Raw genomic sequence first — 20,644 nt, 5'->3', positions numbered from 1 at the left:
TGAATGCCCGCTTGTGCCATGAGTAACATTTAAAATGAAGAATATAGATGGCGATAAAGCTATAGTCAAACAAGAACTAATAAATCGACATGAAACTCGTATCAGCATCATTTTATTTTTTATTCGTAAATTCGTGGCGCCGGATGTAATTAAATATCTGATTTGCCGCTAGTCTTTTGTCAAGATCTTAGATGACAGTTGAAACTTCTTTTGAAAGTGTCAACAGAGAAACTTTTAGGGACAACTTCCCCAGGAAGATCATTCCAGATTGAAGTGCAACGTTGAATGAAGCTATTCTTTAAATACTCTGTTCTTGACTTGCCAGCCTCAAGATAATCGGACTAAGCTGTGTGCCTTCTTGTCTGTTGGACAATTGGGGACACAATACGAGAAAGCTCTAAAGAAGGAAGTGAATTTATATACTTGTAGAAAACAGCCATCGATGCTATATCAAACCTCTCACTAAGAGACTGGAGAGTCATGGGGAACGACCAAACTTGCCCTATTAGTCCTATTCTGGATCTTTTGCAGTGGTACCAACAACATTTTCGGAGCACCAGCATATATTGGGCATTTATACACGGTGGTGGGTCTGATGCAAGACTTGTAAAGGGTGATTACTAGTTATTGTCAACTGCAAGTTGTGGCATTACATTTTAAACAATTACACCATTTAAACTAGTGTTGGTAAAGACAGACCCAATGATCTTGGTTCAGGTTAGTTTGTATTACTATTTTCTTTATACTAGTCCTCACTCGGTCAAGACACAAACTTCTTTGGACACTCTAGAAAGCATATTGTTATCTGAACGACATTTATACCTTTTAACTCATAATTAATTTATCCAGTGATTTTTGACTAATTTAAATATTGCTGGTAAAAATGGCCTGAAGATTTCAGGTTTACCTTTAGTGTTGGAGTTTCTTTGTGCTGTCACCTAATATATACATAGCTTATGTTGTTGCTGCCTACTTGTAATTTATTCAACTCTTTTAGTCTATAAAATCCAACTATGCATATTCTATATCTGTTTTAGCATTTGCATCTCTTTTTTTATTCGTTACTCTATTGGTCTGAACAAAAGTCATAGTCAAACGTGGTTCATACTCAACGTTATTCTCCATCCTTTTCTAAAACGCATCGGCGATTGTTTAATATTTTTGGTTCCAGTCGAACAACATTAATAAATCAAGAAAAAATATTAAAGAAAGATTAATTTAGAAACAAAATGCCTATTCATAGCACCTAGTATACTGTTACGTCAATAACAGCTCTTAACTGACCCAAGCTAACAAGGGCGGATCCAGGATTTTTTTTCGGGGGGAGGGGGGGGGTTTACTAATTTTTGACTTTTTCGGGGGGGGGGGGGTTACTAATTTTTGACTTTTTCGGGGGGGGGGGTTACCAATTTTTGACTCAGTTTTCGATTAATTTTACTGATTTTTCCCTAGGTTTTACTAATTTTCGACTTATTTTTGACTCGGTCAAAAATTTTTTTTTTGGGGGGGGGATCAAACCGGGTAGCCCCCCCCCCCCCCTGGATACGGCCTTGCAAGCTAAAGACTTAATTTCTTAAATTTCTTGGCATTCCTTTTCCTATTTTTTTACTACAAAACATTTAATAAGGCAACGCATTGGATATCTATGTTGTCTATTTTAGCCAATTCATTTCAAAATGCTTGGAAAGATTTGAGGGCCATATTTCCAAGGATGAAACAAAAGGCTAAGACAGTCAAAAAATTGATCGGAGAGGTATGCAGAAAAAAAAAAAGAAAATGGCCTGACATGATGTCTTTTTTAGGGACTTTCATTGTTTTGAATGGTGGATTAAAAAAAGTGCGATGTACACATACCAAAAATCAAAAGAACAATAGGACCAATCAACCAATTCTATCACTGCAGAATATTCATGTGTTACAACAGAAGCACTTAAAAAAATAGAGAGGGGAAACTGATTCAGAGGTTCGCAAAGGAAAAGACAGAGACACTAGAGTAGCAGAAATAAAATAGTAAACTGAAAATGTAGATATGATGTTTATATAAAGCCCGCTCGGACCACTAGAGCTTCTAAGCCTTCAAAAAAGCAGATTTTAAAGCTAAAACTGAAAAGGGGGCGTATGAAACTGAATTAAGGAAAATTTGATGGGCTTAGGTTTTGATTTTTGCTCTTTTCGTCTTCTGTGTTTACCTTAATAAGACTTTGTGCTCGATCTTCCACATATCATTCTGAAACTTAAAGAAAATCAGTCACCGTATGAATTATTTAAGGATCTTTTCTTAAGCTTCAGCGATTCTTAGAGGTGGAGAGGGGGGTCTTTTTTCATCCATCATACAATTATAAAGACAGTTTTTCAAAAGACTTCACAATTTCCCCTTTCAATCATTCGCTTCCCGTCCGACATACCATCTGAACATGTCAGAACATATTCCTCTGTCAGAACATAGTTTAAGAGCACGCTTCACATCGCCACGTTCATTTATAGCCTATTCAAAACTCTCGTAACAGCTAGCGTTTTGAGAAGACTATAATGTTAATTGGAAAATCATATATTCCAACGAAATGGAACACAAAGCAGAAGCATATATTCCTGATATGAATAGCAAGTCAACTTTGTTTTTTATTGGTTTCCTATAATACATACATTCAGCAGATTACCATATAGCTTTTTGGACACTAGAAAGTTTGTTATAATCGGCAAGATGCCTCCACACAATTCGACTAAGTCGGTATCGCTCCACTGTACCTCTTGGCCTTGAAGTAACGGAGCATCTATTGACTACTCTTACGTAAGAAGCATCTCTTGGAAATTTTTCCTCTACTTCTTTGGCAGCAACAGCCTAAAAAAAAAAAAAAATACTAACCTCGAATGTCGTTTAATCAAGTTGCTCACGTATGCGTAAAACACTCAGTTTTGCAAATTTGACTCTAATTCACCACTCAAGTACAAAACGATACTCTGAAATTACTAACGATGAGTGCTGGATGAAGAAATATTTGATGCGACGGAAAAAAACTAACTTCTCCAACGTAAAGCACAAAGGTATATTAAAAACTGAAACCAGCGGAAATTAGCTCATATGATAAGTGAAATTTAGACAGAACAGGAGGTATATTTATGTTGCCGGGGCAACGTGGAGTGTTGCAGCAACCTTTGCCAACCACTCAAAATTTGTAATACGTTATGTTCGAAGAAGAATTTTTCTATAAGTAAAATGATGATATGTTCCTTAAACACGGCCTTAACATATGCTGTTGCTGCTTAAAACCAACCTTATGTTTTCCTCTGACCTAATCAATTATGTTACTTTTAAATATTCATCAATATACACAGGCTAATGCTTTGTTACTTTACCCACAACATAAAAATAAGCGAATCTAGTGTTGCTATTTGAAAAATGTACTAAGTACTAGGCTATGTTGAAACATAACGCCTAATATTCGTTTCCGATGTTTTTGATGGTAAGAAATTTCGGTTTTGTGGCTATCCCTGAGATTGCCAATCAAACAATTAACCAATAATCGGGAAACTAAGCCATTATATAATGGTTGCGTAACCACATGTACGAAGGAATTTTTTTCCCACCTTCAAATGGACAAGCAGAGCATTAAAGGTAACCCAATTAGCATCATTATGTAATCCCTTGCCTCTGAGGATGAGCATGCTACACGATTTTTGGTTACAAGTCAATCTGTCAGAATGAGGACGGTACAAATTTGGATTGCCCTCAAGTGCATCAGAAACTGAAAATTGACACTTAACAGAAATATCAAGCTCTCTTTCTAAAAATGAAAGTATTTGCCGATTTTTGATGACAGGTCACTATCCGTGACAGAGAAAAAAATCCCAAACTCTGAAGCTTTGAAGATTGCAAGTGCCTGGACCGGGAAGATCAATGTACAAAATTTTTTAGACAGTTTGCTCGGCTTTAGAAATCTGCAGACAGAACCGTCCAAAGGAGGGGGAGGCCGGGCCACTCTTACCTGGCTGCCGTGGCTGGGGGCGGCTGGAGCGTCGCCCACTTTGACCGAAATTTTTCACTTTGATTCGGCTTTTTTTACTTGTGTTTTAATTGGGAGGGGGCGCTGTAATTCATTTCTCCCCAGGCAACACCAAACATAGGAACAACTCTGTCTGCAGATTAAATTTCAAGATTAAGTTTCAAAGTAGTTTTGCGCGGAGTATAGGCGGGGCTCAGAAATGGCACACCCCTTGAATTTTTTTTTGCCTTTGCCCTCCTGGTCTACGCCGACCGTACTCCTCTGAAAACACTCATCCTAAGTTCACACTGAGCCAAGGTACTTGGGCTATAAGTTTCAAGCTTATCACTGAAAATAACCTAGTTACCTTTCTGCTGAAAATTTGGCTGGGGTTGTGGAGTTAGAGGGGACATGGACCCTTTTTGTGCCACCAATGATACATACTAAAAACCTTTTATGATTAATCTTTAAAAAAGGTACAAAATTCCTACCTTTCTTAAAAAAATTGCCGGAAAAAGAGAAAGGAGGGGATTGTGGGGCCAGTTTACGCTTTTATGATGCAGACTAAAAATTATTGCCTGATTTCGCTACAAAAATTTCAACATGCCTACCTTTCCAATACAATCTCGTCGAAGAAGAGTGTTTGAGGGGTCAGGGACCCATTTTTTGCCTCTGTTCATGTCGAATGGAAATCCTTGCATAAATCTTGTTTTAAAAAAGCGCAAAATACCTACATTTTTGCAAATAAGTTGTTAATGAGAATTAGAACTCGTTTTTATATAAAGTCCGGACCTCAATCAATTTGCACCAAGTCAGAACCTTGCTTGTTTTCCACCGAATTAATCAAATTTCCTCCACTTCATTTTTACACTGAATTACGACTTCGACGTTTCACCCAGGATCATTGTCCGATTTTTCAACTTGCACCTCAACAAATAAGCTGTCAACTCCTCGAAATTCTCAAAATTGTATCTCTCAGGAACGAACTTTTGCACGAAAAAATCGATGTCCGATACTATGATTAGCTGATCTATAATTATTATTAGCGTTAGAAAAATATATCTTGGTTCAAAAGATTACTTTCAAAAGATCAGGTGATCAAGTTAAAAAAAAAACTACCTTTCTTGTTTACTAAGTTCATTTTCTTGCTATGGGCCAACTTTCTAAATCACTACTAGGAAAGGAGCAAAGGGATTGCTCTAATTTCTCTACCAATGAGAAGAAGTACAAGTGATACTGTTCTTCTGCCTCAGTCACAGACTTCAGTCACAAATTAAATGACAAACTAAACCAACATAACGAACAGAGATGGATAGTAACAGTAGGTGTGAAAAGAAATACAAGAACTAATAACAAGTAACAGCGGACCTGAGGGAAAATCCTCTTGTTCTTGGATTTCGAATTTGTTCTATTTATCATGGTCAGTGCCGTATCTAGTTCTTATCTTACAGGGGGGGGATAAATGTACATGCTGACGTTCCCTGCCACACCGGTAATACTGTAAATATTACAATTTTTGTTTAGAGTGAAATTGAGCGTATTTTCTGGGAAAACTAGTGGTATTTATTTATTATATATATATATATATATATATATATATATATATATATATATATATATATATATATATATATATATATATATATATATATATATATATATATATATATCATTATTAAAAGGCCTGGTTCTATCAACTCACAGTTTTTTTTCACGATTCGAAAGATTCATAATATTATTCATTTAAAAAGAACTTTACTCTAATACAGCCTAATAAAATATAGCCTAAGGCTTAAGCATAGTTAAATGGTAGTGGAATAGGTTAATAGAATGAGAAGCGTAAGATTTATGAAATATATATTTACATAGTACAATTATGATATAAAATACAGCAACGTACTTAATGTATATACATGAATAAGAGCACTTTTATATATACCCGTGTCCTGTGTTGAGCATGCCATTCTTCGATTTACAATAAGATAATCAAAGAGGCCAGCTATCTTACCACCATACGAGTACTATGTAAAATTATAAGTTATTTAAAGGCCAAATACCTTATTGGTTACGACTTGATTATTGTATCTACAAAAATTCTAGTAGTTTATTATCTGTATTATTTTCTTTCTGTGCACCAAATTTACCTAAACCTAGGATACCATCTATCCTTAATTGTACCAGCCAGGGCATTGAAGTACCCTAACAAAAATACCATATTTTTATATTGGATTTGTTCTATTTGTTCCTGTAAAATTCATCCGATTCACCCATTTCTCCATCAATCAGATCTGCAGGAGCCATGGGCACCCAAAAGCTGAATTCCAGGGGAGGGGGGGCAAACCCCGTCTAATTGGCACTTTTAATGCTATATAAGAGAAATCTCAGAACAGAAATATAAAAATACGGCCGCATCATTCCGCCAGGGGGGGGGCGGGAGCCAGCCCCCTGCCCCCCATATGGGCGCCCATGGCAGGGGATACATATATCACTACAGATCTACACATCTACATATCTACATATATCACTATGACTGAAGCCTTTCCGTTTTTGGTCATGAAGTGAGTAACTAGAATTCTATTATTATTAATTCCTTCCCTATATAAGCAAGGGGCTACATATATCACTACAGATCTATACATCTACAGATCTACATATATCACTATGACTGAAGCCCTTCCGTTTTTGGTCATGAAGTGAGTAACTAGAATTCTATTATTATTAATTCCTTCCCTACATAAGCAAGGAGCTACATATATCACTACAGATCTACATATATCGCTATGACTGAAACCTTTCCGTTTTTGATCATGAAGTGAGTAACTAGAATTCTATTATTATTAATTCCTTTCCTTCCTTAAGCAAGGAGCTACATATATCACTACAGATCTACACATCTACAGATCTACATACATCACTATGACCGAAGCCCTTCTGTTTTTGGTCATGAAGTGAGCAACTAGAATTCTATTATTATTAATTCCTTCCCTATATAAGCAAGGAGCTACATATATCACTACAGATCTACTTATCTACAGATCTACATATATAACTATGACTGAAGCCCTTCCGTTTTTGGTCATGAAGTGAGTAACTAGAATTCTATTATTATTAATTCCTTCCCTACATAAGCAAGGAGCTACATATATCACTACAGATCTACATATATCGCTATGACTGAAACCTTTCCGTTTTTGATCATGAAGTGAGTAACTAGAATTCTATTATTATTAATTCCTTCCCTACATAAGCAAGGAGCTACATATATCACTACAGATCTACACATCTACAGATCTACATACATCACTATGACCGAAGCCCTTCTGTTTTTGGTCATGAAGTGAGCAACTAGAATTCTATTATTATTAATTCCTTCCCTATATAAGCAAGGTGCTACATATATCACTACAGATCTACTTATCTACAGATCTACATATATAACTATGACTGAAGCCCTTCCGTTTTTGGTCATGAAGTGAGTAACTAGAATTCTATTATTATTAATTCCTTCCCTATATAAGCAAGGGGCTACATATATCACTACAGATCTACACATCTACAGATCTACATATATCACTATGACTGAAGCCTTTCCATTTTTGGTCATGAAGTGAGTAACATAGAATTCTATTATTATTAATTCCTTCCCTATATAAGCAAGGGGCTACATATATCAGTGCAGATCTACACATCTACATATATCACTGTGACTGAAGCCTTTCCGTTTTTGGTTATGAAGTGAATAACTAGAATTCTATTATTATTAATTCCTTCCCTATGTAAGCAAGAATTAGAAGCTTCTTTATTCATCATTAGTCCGACTCCTTTCCTATGTACTCCCTAGAGTCCAGTTTTAGGAGGGGGGACAGAGGGGGCACTTGCCCCGGCGCACAAAATTTAAGGGGGCAAAATTTCATATAAATAATCAAACGGTTATAATCATTTTCTAAATTTTGAAATTTTATTAAAATAAAGTTGAGGGTGCACTTGGCAGTAAGTATAAGCAAATTGAATCCAAATTTTCATTTTTCCCCATACCTTCATCACAATTTCTTGAAAATAGAAGTAAGTAGTAATAAAAGTAGATTCCATTCGGAATCTACTAAAAGTTTAACAAAGTTTAGACTCCATCAAGTTGTTCCACAAACTTAAAGATATTAAAAAGTAATTCAACATAGACACATTTCCTTAAAGAAATCTATGGATGTGTTAGAATTAATTGTGCAATACAGAGATGAAGTGTTCTTCGCAAACGTAAGAGCTATCAAGTATTATTGGCGATTGTAGTGTCGGTGGCCAGTAATGAGCGGTCGTTTAGCTTAGACCTTAGATCCTCTAGAGCCGGGAACGGCCCGTAGGGTATCTACGAAACCTCGCCAGATACCATGGAGCTGAACTGCAGCCCTGACGTCCATCCAATGTGGTTGAAGAGACATTTTCCCTCCACTCAGATTCAGTTCATATTGCCGTCGCAAGGTGTCTTCTTTTGCGCCTCCCTTCAGGGCACCACTCATAAATTGTAAATGGGAGTCGATCCTCTGGCATACGAAGGACGCGGCCAAGGTTTATCCATCTCCTACATCCCAGAAGGTAAGAAAGTAATAGTTGACCGATTGGCCGGCAAACTTCCGTGTTCGTGACCTTTTCCCACCACTTTATGTTTAGCTTTCTTTTAATGCACATGTTTTCAAAGGCTAGGACGCGTTATTGAGTTGGATATTTAGTTTCCAGCATTCAATTGTATAGAGGAGAATAGAAATCACATTGCTATTCTCGAGACGGAGCTTCAAGCGCATAGAGTATTTCCTACTGCGCCAGATTGGTTTCAACTCATTAAAAGCCGATGTAGCGTGTCCAACCTTCCTATTGATTTTGTTGGTTTATTTCACCATTATAGTTAATCCAACTCCCGGGGTACTTAAATTCACTGATCTGTCCAAATGCTTTGTCTTTGAATTTCAGTGTCAGTGGAGAGTCAGATGTAGCCATACTCTTTTTCTTACTGACATTCACTGTAAGCCCTAATTTTTTGGTCTTTTCATCTATGGCGTCGAGTAGCAGCTGCAGTCGCTGTTTCACTTCTTCAACAAGAACAACGTCATCAGCGAAGTCTAGGTCAGGGATTTGTCGGCTACAAATCTTCACCCCAGAGCCTGAAGACTACCTTAGAATGTAGTTCCCAACAATAACAAACAGGAACGGGGATAGGACAAATCCTTGTTTGACACCAGACATTAGCTCTTCCCTGCATTTTTGTAATGATTCAAAATCTTTCGGTCAACAGAATCGACTGCCATTTCAAAATCAATGAAGAGAATGTATTCCTTTTTTTTTGTCTCATTCCCTGGACTCTTTGACCATTAGTCTATGAATGTAAATGAAGTCAGAGCAAGACTTCCAGGTCGAAAGCCGTGTAGCTTTTCTCTGAGGTGTTAGTCTAGTGATGTTCTTAGGGGTTTTAATATGACTGTGGCTAGTATTTTACTAGGCACAGATGTTAAGTTGGTGCCCCTCCGGTTGTCACAGATTAGCGTATCGCCCTTCTTGAAGAGTTTCACCAGTATGCAATGTGTTCAATCAATTTGGACTTTGTAATCCACTCTTTGCTATTCCAGATGACCACTAGGAGAGCAGTCGAAACAGTTATACAGGCTCAAAAGGATGTCTTAAGCATCTCTACCGTGCTCCCGTCGACTCCAGAAGCACGTCCACTTTTCAAGTTTTTCACAGCTGTCGTCATTTTTATTTTTTCGGTGCTGAGTGGTCAGTACTTACGTCAATTAGTAAGAAAGGTCAGATCAACTATGGGCCGTAGTCAGATCGATTATAGGCTAGCAGCGACTAAATGATTTAGTGTTAATGAGCACAGAACGCTAAGAATTAGAAGCAATCAATTGGGACGAGATAATTAATAACTTTGCAGAGGCTAAAGTGAGGAAATTCAGATTTATATCAATGGAAACTTTTGTTAGTAAATGAAAATGTTGTTAAAATTTGACCAAAAAATTTTGGGAGGCAGGGGGAGGGGAGGGCGAATCAAGATTTTACCCAGGCACGAGAGAGGCCAGAACCACCACTGTTGCCCCGCCCCCCCCCCGTCCTTCTACCCAAATAAAAATTCTGTGTCACCTAATTTCATGTTTCATAGCCCTGGGAGACGAGTTCCTAAAACTCTTAACAAGTTCAGTTCAAAACATCTCGATTTATCAAAAGTTTCAGTACGACTGTTGTCTTTCAATGTTGTGACTTTCCATGCTGCAATTTTCAAGTTACTTAAATAATCGGAAACTGTTAAGGCCTCAAGAAAAGCAATGGGCCCTGGCATTGCAGACCAGGGATTAATAACTTCTTCTCAAGCTAATGCAAAATGCTTAACCATGATTACAATGAGACAGCAATATGTATTCATGTCTCATTATACATCATGCCTAAAAAATATTATACTACGACGGAGAGGAAAGCCTAAATAAACAACTTAGCAAGGAAAATATTATTCAGACCAGAAAAGCCCACCAAAACAAAAGAACCCCAAAGAATTATCCATTAATCAGAATCCAGTGAAATGTTGTGTTGTTTACAACGCTATAGCTTTGCCAAGAGGCATAACTCTCGGAATTTGTGATACTTTTTTTCTGAACAAGCAAAACACTTGCTGAAAAATAAGCCGGTCCTATACATAAGAGCAAAGCTCAAAAGACTTGAAATGAGGGGCATTCCATAGCTTGAAAGACTCGCCAACAAAACACATTCTTTCCCGTGCCTCTGTCATGACAATAAACCAAAAGTGGCTTAACATACTTTCACGTGCCACTTCTTTTAGTAGGGACTACCAAGTCCATTCGATCAGATAAGCTAAAATCCCTTTTGTCATGTAAAGCTAGTTTATGGCAATGTCTCACCATTTTAAAATGCTTCCCCTTTAAAAAAGGAGAAGTGGTTAGATAGAACTGACTATAATGATTCAAAACCATCAATTGCATTTACACACCATTTATTAGAACCCGAACCCATAATTCAAGCAGCACTTGAGCATTCAAGAAATTAATTAACAACTTATTCACATCAGATTGTCGTTTATGTTGCAAAAATTGATACGAAGAGAACATCTGCTTAAGTTAATTTAACTAGCATCATAAGCTAAACTACTGAATACCTGAAGCTCTGGTGGCAGAACTGTTGCTTTCTTCACAGCTAAATGTCTGATCCTTTCTTCAAAATTATTTTTGACGCATTGTCTTCGCTTGTTATCTTTTATCATTCTCCAATCAGCCCACTTTTGTCGAACTTGCTGCTGGTTTGCAACAGTCTGAAATAAAAATAGTAAAAAACAGACAAAAAACTGTTCTTTTGTTTATGATACTTAATGAAAGTTTATAGGTTCACCTGCTTGTAATAGATGTAGCAAGGAGGTTCAATGTAGCTCTATCTCATATGACTTTGTTTCTACTCATCGTGTTGCAGTAGCAATTGAACCATGACTTTTATCTTCTTCAAATTTTATGTACAAACTTTTATGTACTTCAAATTTGACTCAGAGGCTACCTCACCCTCCCCAACTTCCATCCAAGTAGCTGTAATGTTCTCAGAAAATTATATAGAAAACATGTTTATACAGACTCCATATTATACCCATTAATATTGGAAATAAAAATGTTTTCTTTTAATTTTGGTTGGGATGTGGTTTTCTCGGTTTTGAAGGCGACATTCCAATGATTTTATTGGGATTTCAAGGCATATAAGATTTTTTTTTTTAATTCAAGACACATTTTTTCTACTTTTCTAAAAGTTTTTAATTAGTATTTAGCTAATTTAAACTTGTCTGGCTTGGAGGAGGGATACTTTGTGCATAAGGTTGGGCTTAAAGCTCTCTTTGGCATTTTTCTCTCATTTAAATTCCCACTAGACTCGAGACCAATACATGAAGAAAAGTCCAGTTTTTCCCCTATGGTGTTAGCCTATGCAAGCATCTAGTAAGAAATAACCTATTATCTATTTATTTATTCTGTTCTTGATTCCCCTTAGCGTTAAGGGTAACGAACTTCTGTTGCATGTGAAACAGCTAAGGGTGGGGCACCGTAGAGAGATATAAACGGTACAATCGCTTCCTATCTCAACCATTAGACAAAGGCGGACCAAATGCAGCTGCTCCGGAGAACATATAAACCAGAAGAAACCAAGCGATATTAGATTTTTTCATGGGTAGACGCGCGTGTGGTATCGACATTCACAGCCTGGAGAACAGGAAAAGAAATAATACGAATCAAGCGTCTAGGGGATAAGGAAGAAAACAATACGTTGAAGAGATAAAAAAGAAAAAGGAAAAAAATTGGTACGGCTGTAATAATGCAAAAGGTAAAGATAACATTGGTTTAGAATAGAAAGAAAAACAAAGAATGAATTTATAAGGATAATCAAGGTAAAAATAAGTTTTATTTGAAGAATGCCATAACGTGATGACATTTGATTAGGAAATTCGGCACTTTGCATTGATATTTCAGTTCCATAGTTCTATTAATTTTTTCTCAAAGGAAAATTACATGGTCAGCATGAATGCAGACTCGCAACTAAATTAAACTTAGTCACTTCCTTTTTTCACATTTATATTGGTATTATTTATAATAATGGCATTATATATTATTTATATTGGTTTGATTTTTATTGTCTGTAGTACTGAGGAGCTCATGAAGGATATGATCAAATACTAGTTTTTAAAAATTTTTCCTCTTTGTTCAAAAAAGGAGATAATCAAATATTTAAACTACTAAAACTATAATAATTACTTGCTGGTTTATTTTCCTTGGTTGGGATTTCTGTTGACTTTATGATTCTTAAATTTCACTTCGTAATATGCACGTGAGCAGAAAAAAATATCGAATAATCTGTTCAATGGGGAGGTCCTTGCAGCCAATTCCGTTAGCTACTGCTCAAAGCCTAAGCAAGGACTATCTTCTTAGAAGGCGAAGCTAATTATATTAAGACTGCTAAAACGAGAACTGAATGTAAAGAATGCAAAAAACTCAACCCCCTCCCTTTCTTCAAAAAAGAGAATCCTAGAAATGCACATGACTAAAATCTTTTGTTTTGGCATCCGCAAGTCTTTTGCTATGTCATATTAAAGCTTTTGTGATCATGAATAATATAAATTCCCACCATTATTCAAAGTTGCTCGAGCTACTGAGAAATACCCATGGTATTGTTAGAATGGGATTATTATGCTGACTCCAAATACATTAGTTTCATTAAGTTTAGTCTTACCCATCAATAGCTATAAAAGGGGAAAGATCCCCTTGAAGTCATAAGATTTTAATGAAAATCACAACATCAGATTCAGTGTATCAAAGCACCCTACTGTAGATGTTTCAAGCTCATATCTGCAAAAATGTGGAATTTTGTGATTTTTACCAGAAGAAAAATCATGGATGCGCGTTTATTATTTTTTTTTTTCCAAGGATGATCGTATCAACCCAGTGGGCCTAGAACGTCGCGATAGGGCTCATTCTCACGGAAATGAAAAGTTTTTGTGCCCTTTTTAAGTGACTCAAAAAATTGGAGGGCAACTAGGCCCCTCCAACGTCACCTTTTTCCCAAAATCTTCCAATCAAAATTTTGAAATTTTCTTCAGCATAGTTGAAAGGCCTAATAACTATGTCTTTGGAGATAAAATGACCCCCTACAGCCCCTGGGGAAAGGTTTTTAAGTTATAAAAATCGCCCTTTGTTTTATTTGTTATTGGGAAGTATGCATGGTGGGGAGGACACATTTTCTGCTTGGAGAATTTTCAATGGAGATGATAGTTTCCAGGGGATGAAATTTTCAGAAGAAATTTTACACTGGGTGAATTTGCCAGAATTCATGTACGAAATTTCTTTATATTCTTACTTTATAGTCTTTAATTTCTTTATAGTCTTACTTTCTCTTTACCAATTCAATTTTACGCATAGAGATGTTAAGGGTAATTGTCCAGGGTAAATGTTCGCCAGGATTGAATTGTCGAGAGGATATTTCTATGGGGAGGGGGATTTTTCCGTGGAGGTGGAGCCAGATATCCTGATGGTGTATAAAAAACGATCAGAAATTAAATTAAAAATAACTTTTTTCAACTGAAAGTAAGGATAAACATTAAGAATTTAATGAACAGAAATTATTACGCATATGAGGGGGGTTTCCCCATCTTCAACATCCCGCTCTTTGCGCTAAAGTTTAAATTTTGTCCAATTCTTTAAATATGATTCCTAAAACACAAGGGTTGTTCAGTTAGAACAATAAATAACTTTTATTTAAGTGCCAAAAAACTGTAGCTTGAAGAGCGAAGTGTTGAGGAGGGGGCAATCCCCCTCATATACGTAATAATTTCTGTTCGTTTTAAGTTTTAATGTTGCTCCTTACTTTCAGTTGAAAAAACTTATTTAATTTCCTTTATTTAATGAAGCTTAGAGACAAACATTTTTCGAAAGCCAATGAAAAAAACATGTCAATTAAAGTAAAAGTATTTGAAAATGAAAAAATTAAGTAGTAACAAAAAATACACAAAACAATAGCCTACATACAAAAACTAAGACATAAACTCCCAGCATACAGTTCTGCTGAGCAATGCTGAAGCATTGGACAGATATTTTTTAACAGTATTGACAGTTTTGAACTCGGTTATCAAACACCAAAATATTTAATGCCTTTAGACTCAGTGTTTATAAAAAGTAATGCATTATCAAAGTAGTTTGTTCAAAGAGAAACATTAAAACTAAGATTAAGAAGATCAAATGAAAATTTTTTATTCAATATTTTGATTTAATTCTGAATACCAAAAGCCAGTATATTTCACACCTTTATACTTCATAACTATAAAAAATTAAATCTTTTTCAAAGTGACAAATAGATTACTACAATCACTCCTAGAAACAAAAAAAAATTGATAATACAACACAAAAAACGTATCTGTTCAGGGGAAACATTTCTGTGTATAGTGGCTTCATATATCAGCTCATGGGTACTCTTGCAATGCAAGCAGAAGTTGATGGCATATTCTTACCGAAATTGCCCCTTATTAAGTTGTTTTCCTGTCTCTATAATTATATAAACTTTCTTTTGTTCTAATAACTGCACTAACTACTTACTAATAAACAAATAAATATTTAGGACCACCATAAAAAGCTGATTCTTTGACTGAATGTTACCAATAGCTAGGCTCTTATACTTTCGTTATTGACAAGGATCATTATTTACTTACCATCCATTACTATGAAGAATTTGATTGTTTTATTTTTTGCTCCAACCAAATCCTATAGAAAAAATCTTTGGGAAAACCGGTAAAGGGCTACTCAGTCACAAATTAGTACTTATATTTGCCTTATTATGGGTTAAAATCTATTGGCAGGCAGCCAACAATGAGGCAACAAACATTTTCCATGGTTTTTCCCTATTCTGCTCTCTTTCCTTTGGATTCCTTAAAATTACTTTATAGTCCCAAATTTTCAGGGGTGGGCAGGAGGGGGGCATGCCCCTTCCCCTCTTGCCGGCGCTCATGATTAGAAACTGGACTAGAAACACCAAATCTAAGCCACCCATATCATTGAATTTTGATTTGTTTTGTGATAAGCAATATTGTTTTCTTCTGATTTGTCTCTCCAAGTTCTTTTTATTCTTCAATGGTGCCTTGATTTCACATTGGGTGAAAGCATGGCTTTTCATATGTATACCAACTTTGTCTAGAAGTTCAGCCATTTTAACTTAAAATTCCCTAAATAAGCAGGTATAGACATGTGTAAACAGAAGATGAATTACTAGATGGAATTACTTGATTAAACAGGCTTAATTGCTACAAAGCCATTATTGTGTCTGTATAGGTAAGTCCATTCAAATGGTTATAAGTAATTAAATAGGGGTAGTTAGTGAGACAGGCACTCCCTGATTAATCTTGCTCATAGAACAGCAATCAGATAGAATGAAGAAAGAGTACAATTTGATTTCTCATTCCATGCTCTTTCCAAATATAATAAGCACTGCTATTATAATTGGATCTTTAACTGCTCTCCCTGGGTCAGGTATAACCTCAAGCTATACACAATTGGAATGGCATTGCTATATAGCAAATTATTATTTTTTCCAATTTCTGTCTTATACTACATATTATCCCAGTCTAGTTTATTCTCTCTTCAGAAGAAAACATAATAATAACAAATTTCTTACTTAATCACATTCATAAAATTTATAAACATGTGTAAACAGAAGATGAATTTCTAGAAGGAATTACTTGATTAAACAGGCTTAATTGTTACAAAGCCATTATTGTGTCTGTATAGGTAAGTCCATTCAAATGCTTATAAGTAATTAAATAGGGGTAGTTAGTGAGGTAGGCAGTCCCTGATTAATCTTGCTCATAGAACAGCAATCAGATAGAATGAAGAAAGAGTACAATTTGATTTCTCATTCCATGCTCTTTCCAAATACAATAAGCACTGCTATTATAATTGGATCTTTAACTGCTCTCCCTGGGTCAGGTATAGCCTCAAGCTATACACAATTGGAATGGCATTGCTATATAGCAAATTATTATTTTTTCCAATTTCTGTCTTATACTAAATATTATCCCAGTCTAGTTTATTCCCTCTTCAGAAGTAAACATAATAATAACAAATTTCTTACTTAATCGCATTCATAAAATTTCTTTGGAATGGGTTTCCAGAGTTGCTTCCAGTTGAATCCAGTTCAATAAAGCCCCCTAACTATAAACAAACCATTGCTGATTTTGTGGGTTTGCATTATGTTTTAGGAGTGTATCTCATCAGCAGCTGGTTGACAAATCAAAATAAAGCCAATTAAAAAAAATCAAATAAAAATGAAAAGTCTTTTGTATATAGTCAAGGGTCTTAATTGGATTTTTTTACAGAAAAAAACAAACAAAATCAGTAATCATATTTACATAGCTTAGGGTTATATTTTGTCCCATTAGGCAAGAGGGAAGGACTGGATTGCAATTAGAATGGCAGTGGTGTATGTTTCATTCCTTTTTTCTATATCTAATGTCTCTCATATAGCATAGATTGACCCACTATATCTTATCCCCTCTTCTGAACTAAATGTTCTCTTTTCTTGAATGTAGAGCTACTTTCAGATTAACTATATTACATCCCTTCAAACTATACACATAACTTCACTGACTTAGTAGGTTTTCATTATTATTATTTTTTTTGTTTCTCATTAACAGTTGGTTCAAAATTTGAAATGTAGACAATTTGAAAACAAATAAAAACAAGATAAACAAATATTTTTATGTAGCTTATGGTTATACCCCTCCTCTCTCTGTTACAATTTCATACCAGTCCTAAAGTCCTTACTTTTACAGTAAACACTCATCAATCAGCAGGAAGAATAGAGTTGCAATATTCTAAAATATATTTTGAATGTTCACTGTATGTTGTTGACTGCTGCATCAGGGAGGGAGGGGGCTACATGAAGCACTGTACTTTCATTATTATTTATCTTAATCATTTTCTATTGTAATTCTACATTTTCTACAATAATCATAAACAAGATGCCAATTTCTGGGTTCCAATTAATGAAAGTGCAGGTAAATATATAGTGGTTGGCCACTTTTGTAGAGAACATGCCAAATAAAAAAAAAGGAGAACCATTGGATCTTTTATTTTATACCCTTATCTCCAAACGCCCTAGATAAAGTCCAAGGACTAAAAGAACTATCAAAACTAAAAGAAAACAATGAAATTCTAACTTTATAACATGTAGGATATTTCTTATACTAAGATTACCATGTTTTTTCTGCTGTTATTGACTATTTACAATTATTTCAAGTCATATTTTATATACATTCCATTTTAGGCTAATTCCATCTAGAAAGACTAATTTTATTTTAGTCAAAACTGCAGAAACCTGTTTAAACCAAGAAAATGTGACATTTAACTGGATTGAAAAATAGAGAAATATATTATTTGGGCTATATCTGGGACTAGCACAAGGGGGAAGGGGGTGCATAACCTTAAATTGCATTTTCTAGCAACAAAGGTTGAAGAACCTGTAGATGTTGACAGGTAATGTTGACTTGATAATCTTCATGTCACATTTGGATTATCACAATTTACATATACAGGACAACAGTTCATAACAACAGGACAATTAACACAATTTTCATATATACAGGACAGTTTGGTTTTGTTTGGGTTCACTAGATGTATTGGCAGCTGGGCATACTTGAGGGTTAAAGGGGACAGGTGGCATCTAATAGATCCTACTCCATGATGCTGGTATGTCCTACTGCATCTTTAATGACTTGCCACTCCAATCATGGTCAACACCAACCTTGAAACTATCAACTCATCTGGCCAACATGGCAGATTCACTAAATGAATTCCACAGTGGAACAATGCAATTGGTGAAGAAGTTGCACTTCTCATGCTTTCTGCTAAATTTATGACGCAGTTTTATGGGATTTCCTTGTGGTCTGGTGTATTCATTATGATCAAAAACAGGCTTGATGATGTCACTGGTCATCATCCAAATGCAAGGATGACATCTCCTTACTCTCTACGGTACATTAGGATAGGTAGGTCAAGCTTTTCTAGTTGTTGCTTGTAGGAGATTTGTTTTTTTTGCAAAAGGGAGCTTGGTTGCTCTATACTGGTCCTTCTCAAGAATCTCCTGTCACACTTAAAGCAGGGTTGGGACAAACAAGGGCTGTGTAAAGCTTCTTGATAACTCTTGGTTGGCAACTTGTTACTGAACACTTGATCAAACCAAGGACCTTGTTTGCCTTAGCTGCTTGGTTCCAACAGTGACTATGAAACTTAAGCTTATTGTCAATTATTACCCCAAGGTAATACTCTTCCTTGGTACTCTGAATTGGCATATTGGCACCTGCAGAGTCAATCATGTGGTAACTATGGCAGGAATTGTTTGGACAAAGATGAAGGACTTTGCATTTGTGTGGGTTGAACTCAAGTGTCCAGGTTGTTGAGATATTCTTGCAGAGAAGAGCAATTTTCTATAGAGACTGCTGGACCAAAGAGTTTGGAATTGTCTGCATACAGTTCCAAGCCATTCTGGACCACCTCAGGAGCATCATTTATGTAAAGGTTAAACAGTTTTGGGTCCCTTGTTTGGTCCCTTGGGGGACACCACTCTTAATTTGAACTGGTGTGGAGTAGATGAGGTTACCTCTTTCATCATATACAGACACAATCTGGGTTCTGTTGGATAAGAAGCTTTGAATCCATTGTCAGAAAATAAACCATGACATTGGGAAAGAGCATAAAATAAGCAATCTAATGGTACCACTTTTTTGTTCAGTATGTTTCCTTCAGAAGTAATTAACCACAATATATTTCTTGACATTATCAATATAGGCTATCCAGAAAGATCATATACAAACACATTGTGTGGTGTTTGCCTTAATCCCAGCTAGGTAATGTAAAACACTCAAAATTAGAAAAAACAGATTCAAATTTTCAATTCTGATCAAATAAAACTTCTGCCAAATTGCTATGACCACCTCTTTTATAAACTAATTGGGAAACATAGGCTAACACAAAATAATAATGACAGCCCAGCTTACATTGAAAGCATACAACTCTTCAGTAAAGCAAGGCTAGGCCTATAGCATTGCTTTTGTTCAAAGGTTAGAGTACTGATATGTGTAGGTATTCTTTTGCAATCTAGGCTATAAGAGTTGACTCAAAGCTATGGAAAATAGGCCTAGCCTGGTGGCAATAAAGCAATTAGGCTATTTATAAAAATTTTACAATAGAAATCTTGACCAAGTAAGCCTAAAGGAACTTAAGCACTGAAATCCTAAAGTAAAAACATTGCTATTCATACTCACTCTTAATGGTGAAGAAAGCAGCCTTCTACAAATTTTATCGAGCATCATGTATGTAGCTTCAAAAGTTTTACGAAATCCAAGACAGAGTTGCGCTTCGGCTATAAAAATGAGCTAATGTTATGGTCAAACGCATAATAACGTAACTTTAATCAAATATTTTATTTCAAGAAAATCAAGTATTTTGCACTAGGCATCAAGACATGGTTAATTGTAGAAAAGCCGAGACAGATAGTCCGAGTAGTTGAGAGGCAAGGCTGGGATAAGCTCTTTTTAGGATCGTATAAAAATGATGTCATTTCATTTGTTGATAAATAAGTCTATCTATCATCCATCAATAGGTCATTCCTAAGGCAGAACTAAGGTAGATAGTCATAGAATTAAGGGATGAAAGATTGGATTGATTTCTATATTGCTCCAAAATAACTAAAAAAGGGGTGAAAAAAATTATTTGGAAATTGTTTTTGTGCTGGCATATGGCTTTTCAGGCTCCATTTTTGTCAGCCTGCAGTGGCGGGCTTAAGGGGATGGAGGAAGTCTTTCCCTCTTAACAAAAAGTATAGATAACCCGGAAGTTGAAAAACTTCCAGGTTAAAAAACTCAAGTTGAAAAACTTGAAGATGTTAAAAACTATCAAAGCCAATTCCCCAAGACGCCATGCCGTCCCTTGCATCAAAGCTTCATTCTTCGTTACTCTTAAATTTCAGTTTGTAAGAGCGAGGGAATTTCACTTTTGTTTGTTTTACAACTACATTGATGCTAAATGACTCAGAATTCATTGAATTTTTTTTCTTTTGGTAGTTGGGTCGTACTATAGGCATCCCTCCGTCCTCAGAAGCTA

The 20,644-nt window shown here is 35.7% G+C and overlaps 1 protein-coding gene across 1 annotated transcript; it reads right to left on the bottom strand.

Moving 5' to 3' along the window:
- Positions 1 to 2,606: 2,606 nt before the first annotated feature.
- LOC148938521 (small ribosomal subunit protein uS14m-like) lies at positions 2,607 to 19,928 on the bottom strand. Its single transcript, XM_089107731.1, has 3 exons — positions 19,807 to 19,928; positions 11,131 to 11,283; positions 2,607 to 2,839 (listed from the first exon to the last, which is right to left on the bottom strand). Exons 1-3 carry the CDS (start codon positions 19,852 to 19,854, stop codon positions 2,654 to 2,656), a joined length of 387 nt encoding a protein of 128 aa, XP_088963857.1. The 5' UTR covers positions 19,855 to 19,928; the 3' UTR covers positions 2,607 to 2,653.
- Positions 19,929 to 20,644: the final 716 nt, after the last annotated feature.

Source organism: Artemia sp. Qi Xiang Cuo, unplaced genomic scaffold (genome assembly GCF_049724085.1).
Source record: "Artemia sp. Qi Xiang Cuo unplaced genomic scaffold, ASM4972408v1 HiC_scaffold_3180, whole genome shotgun sequence".
In the NCBI taxonomy this organism is placed as follows: Eukaryota; Metazoa; Arthropoda; class Branchiopoda; order Anostraca; family Artemiidae; genus Artemia; species Artemia sp. Qi Xiang Cuo.
This window is presented reverse-complemented; position numbering and strand designations above follow the sequence as displayed.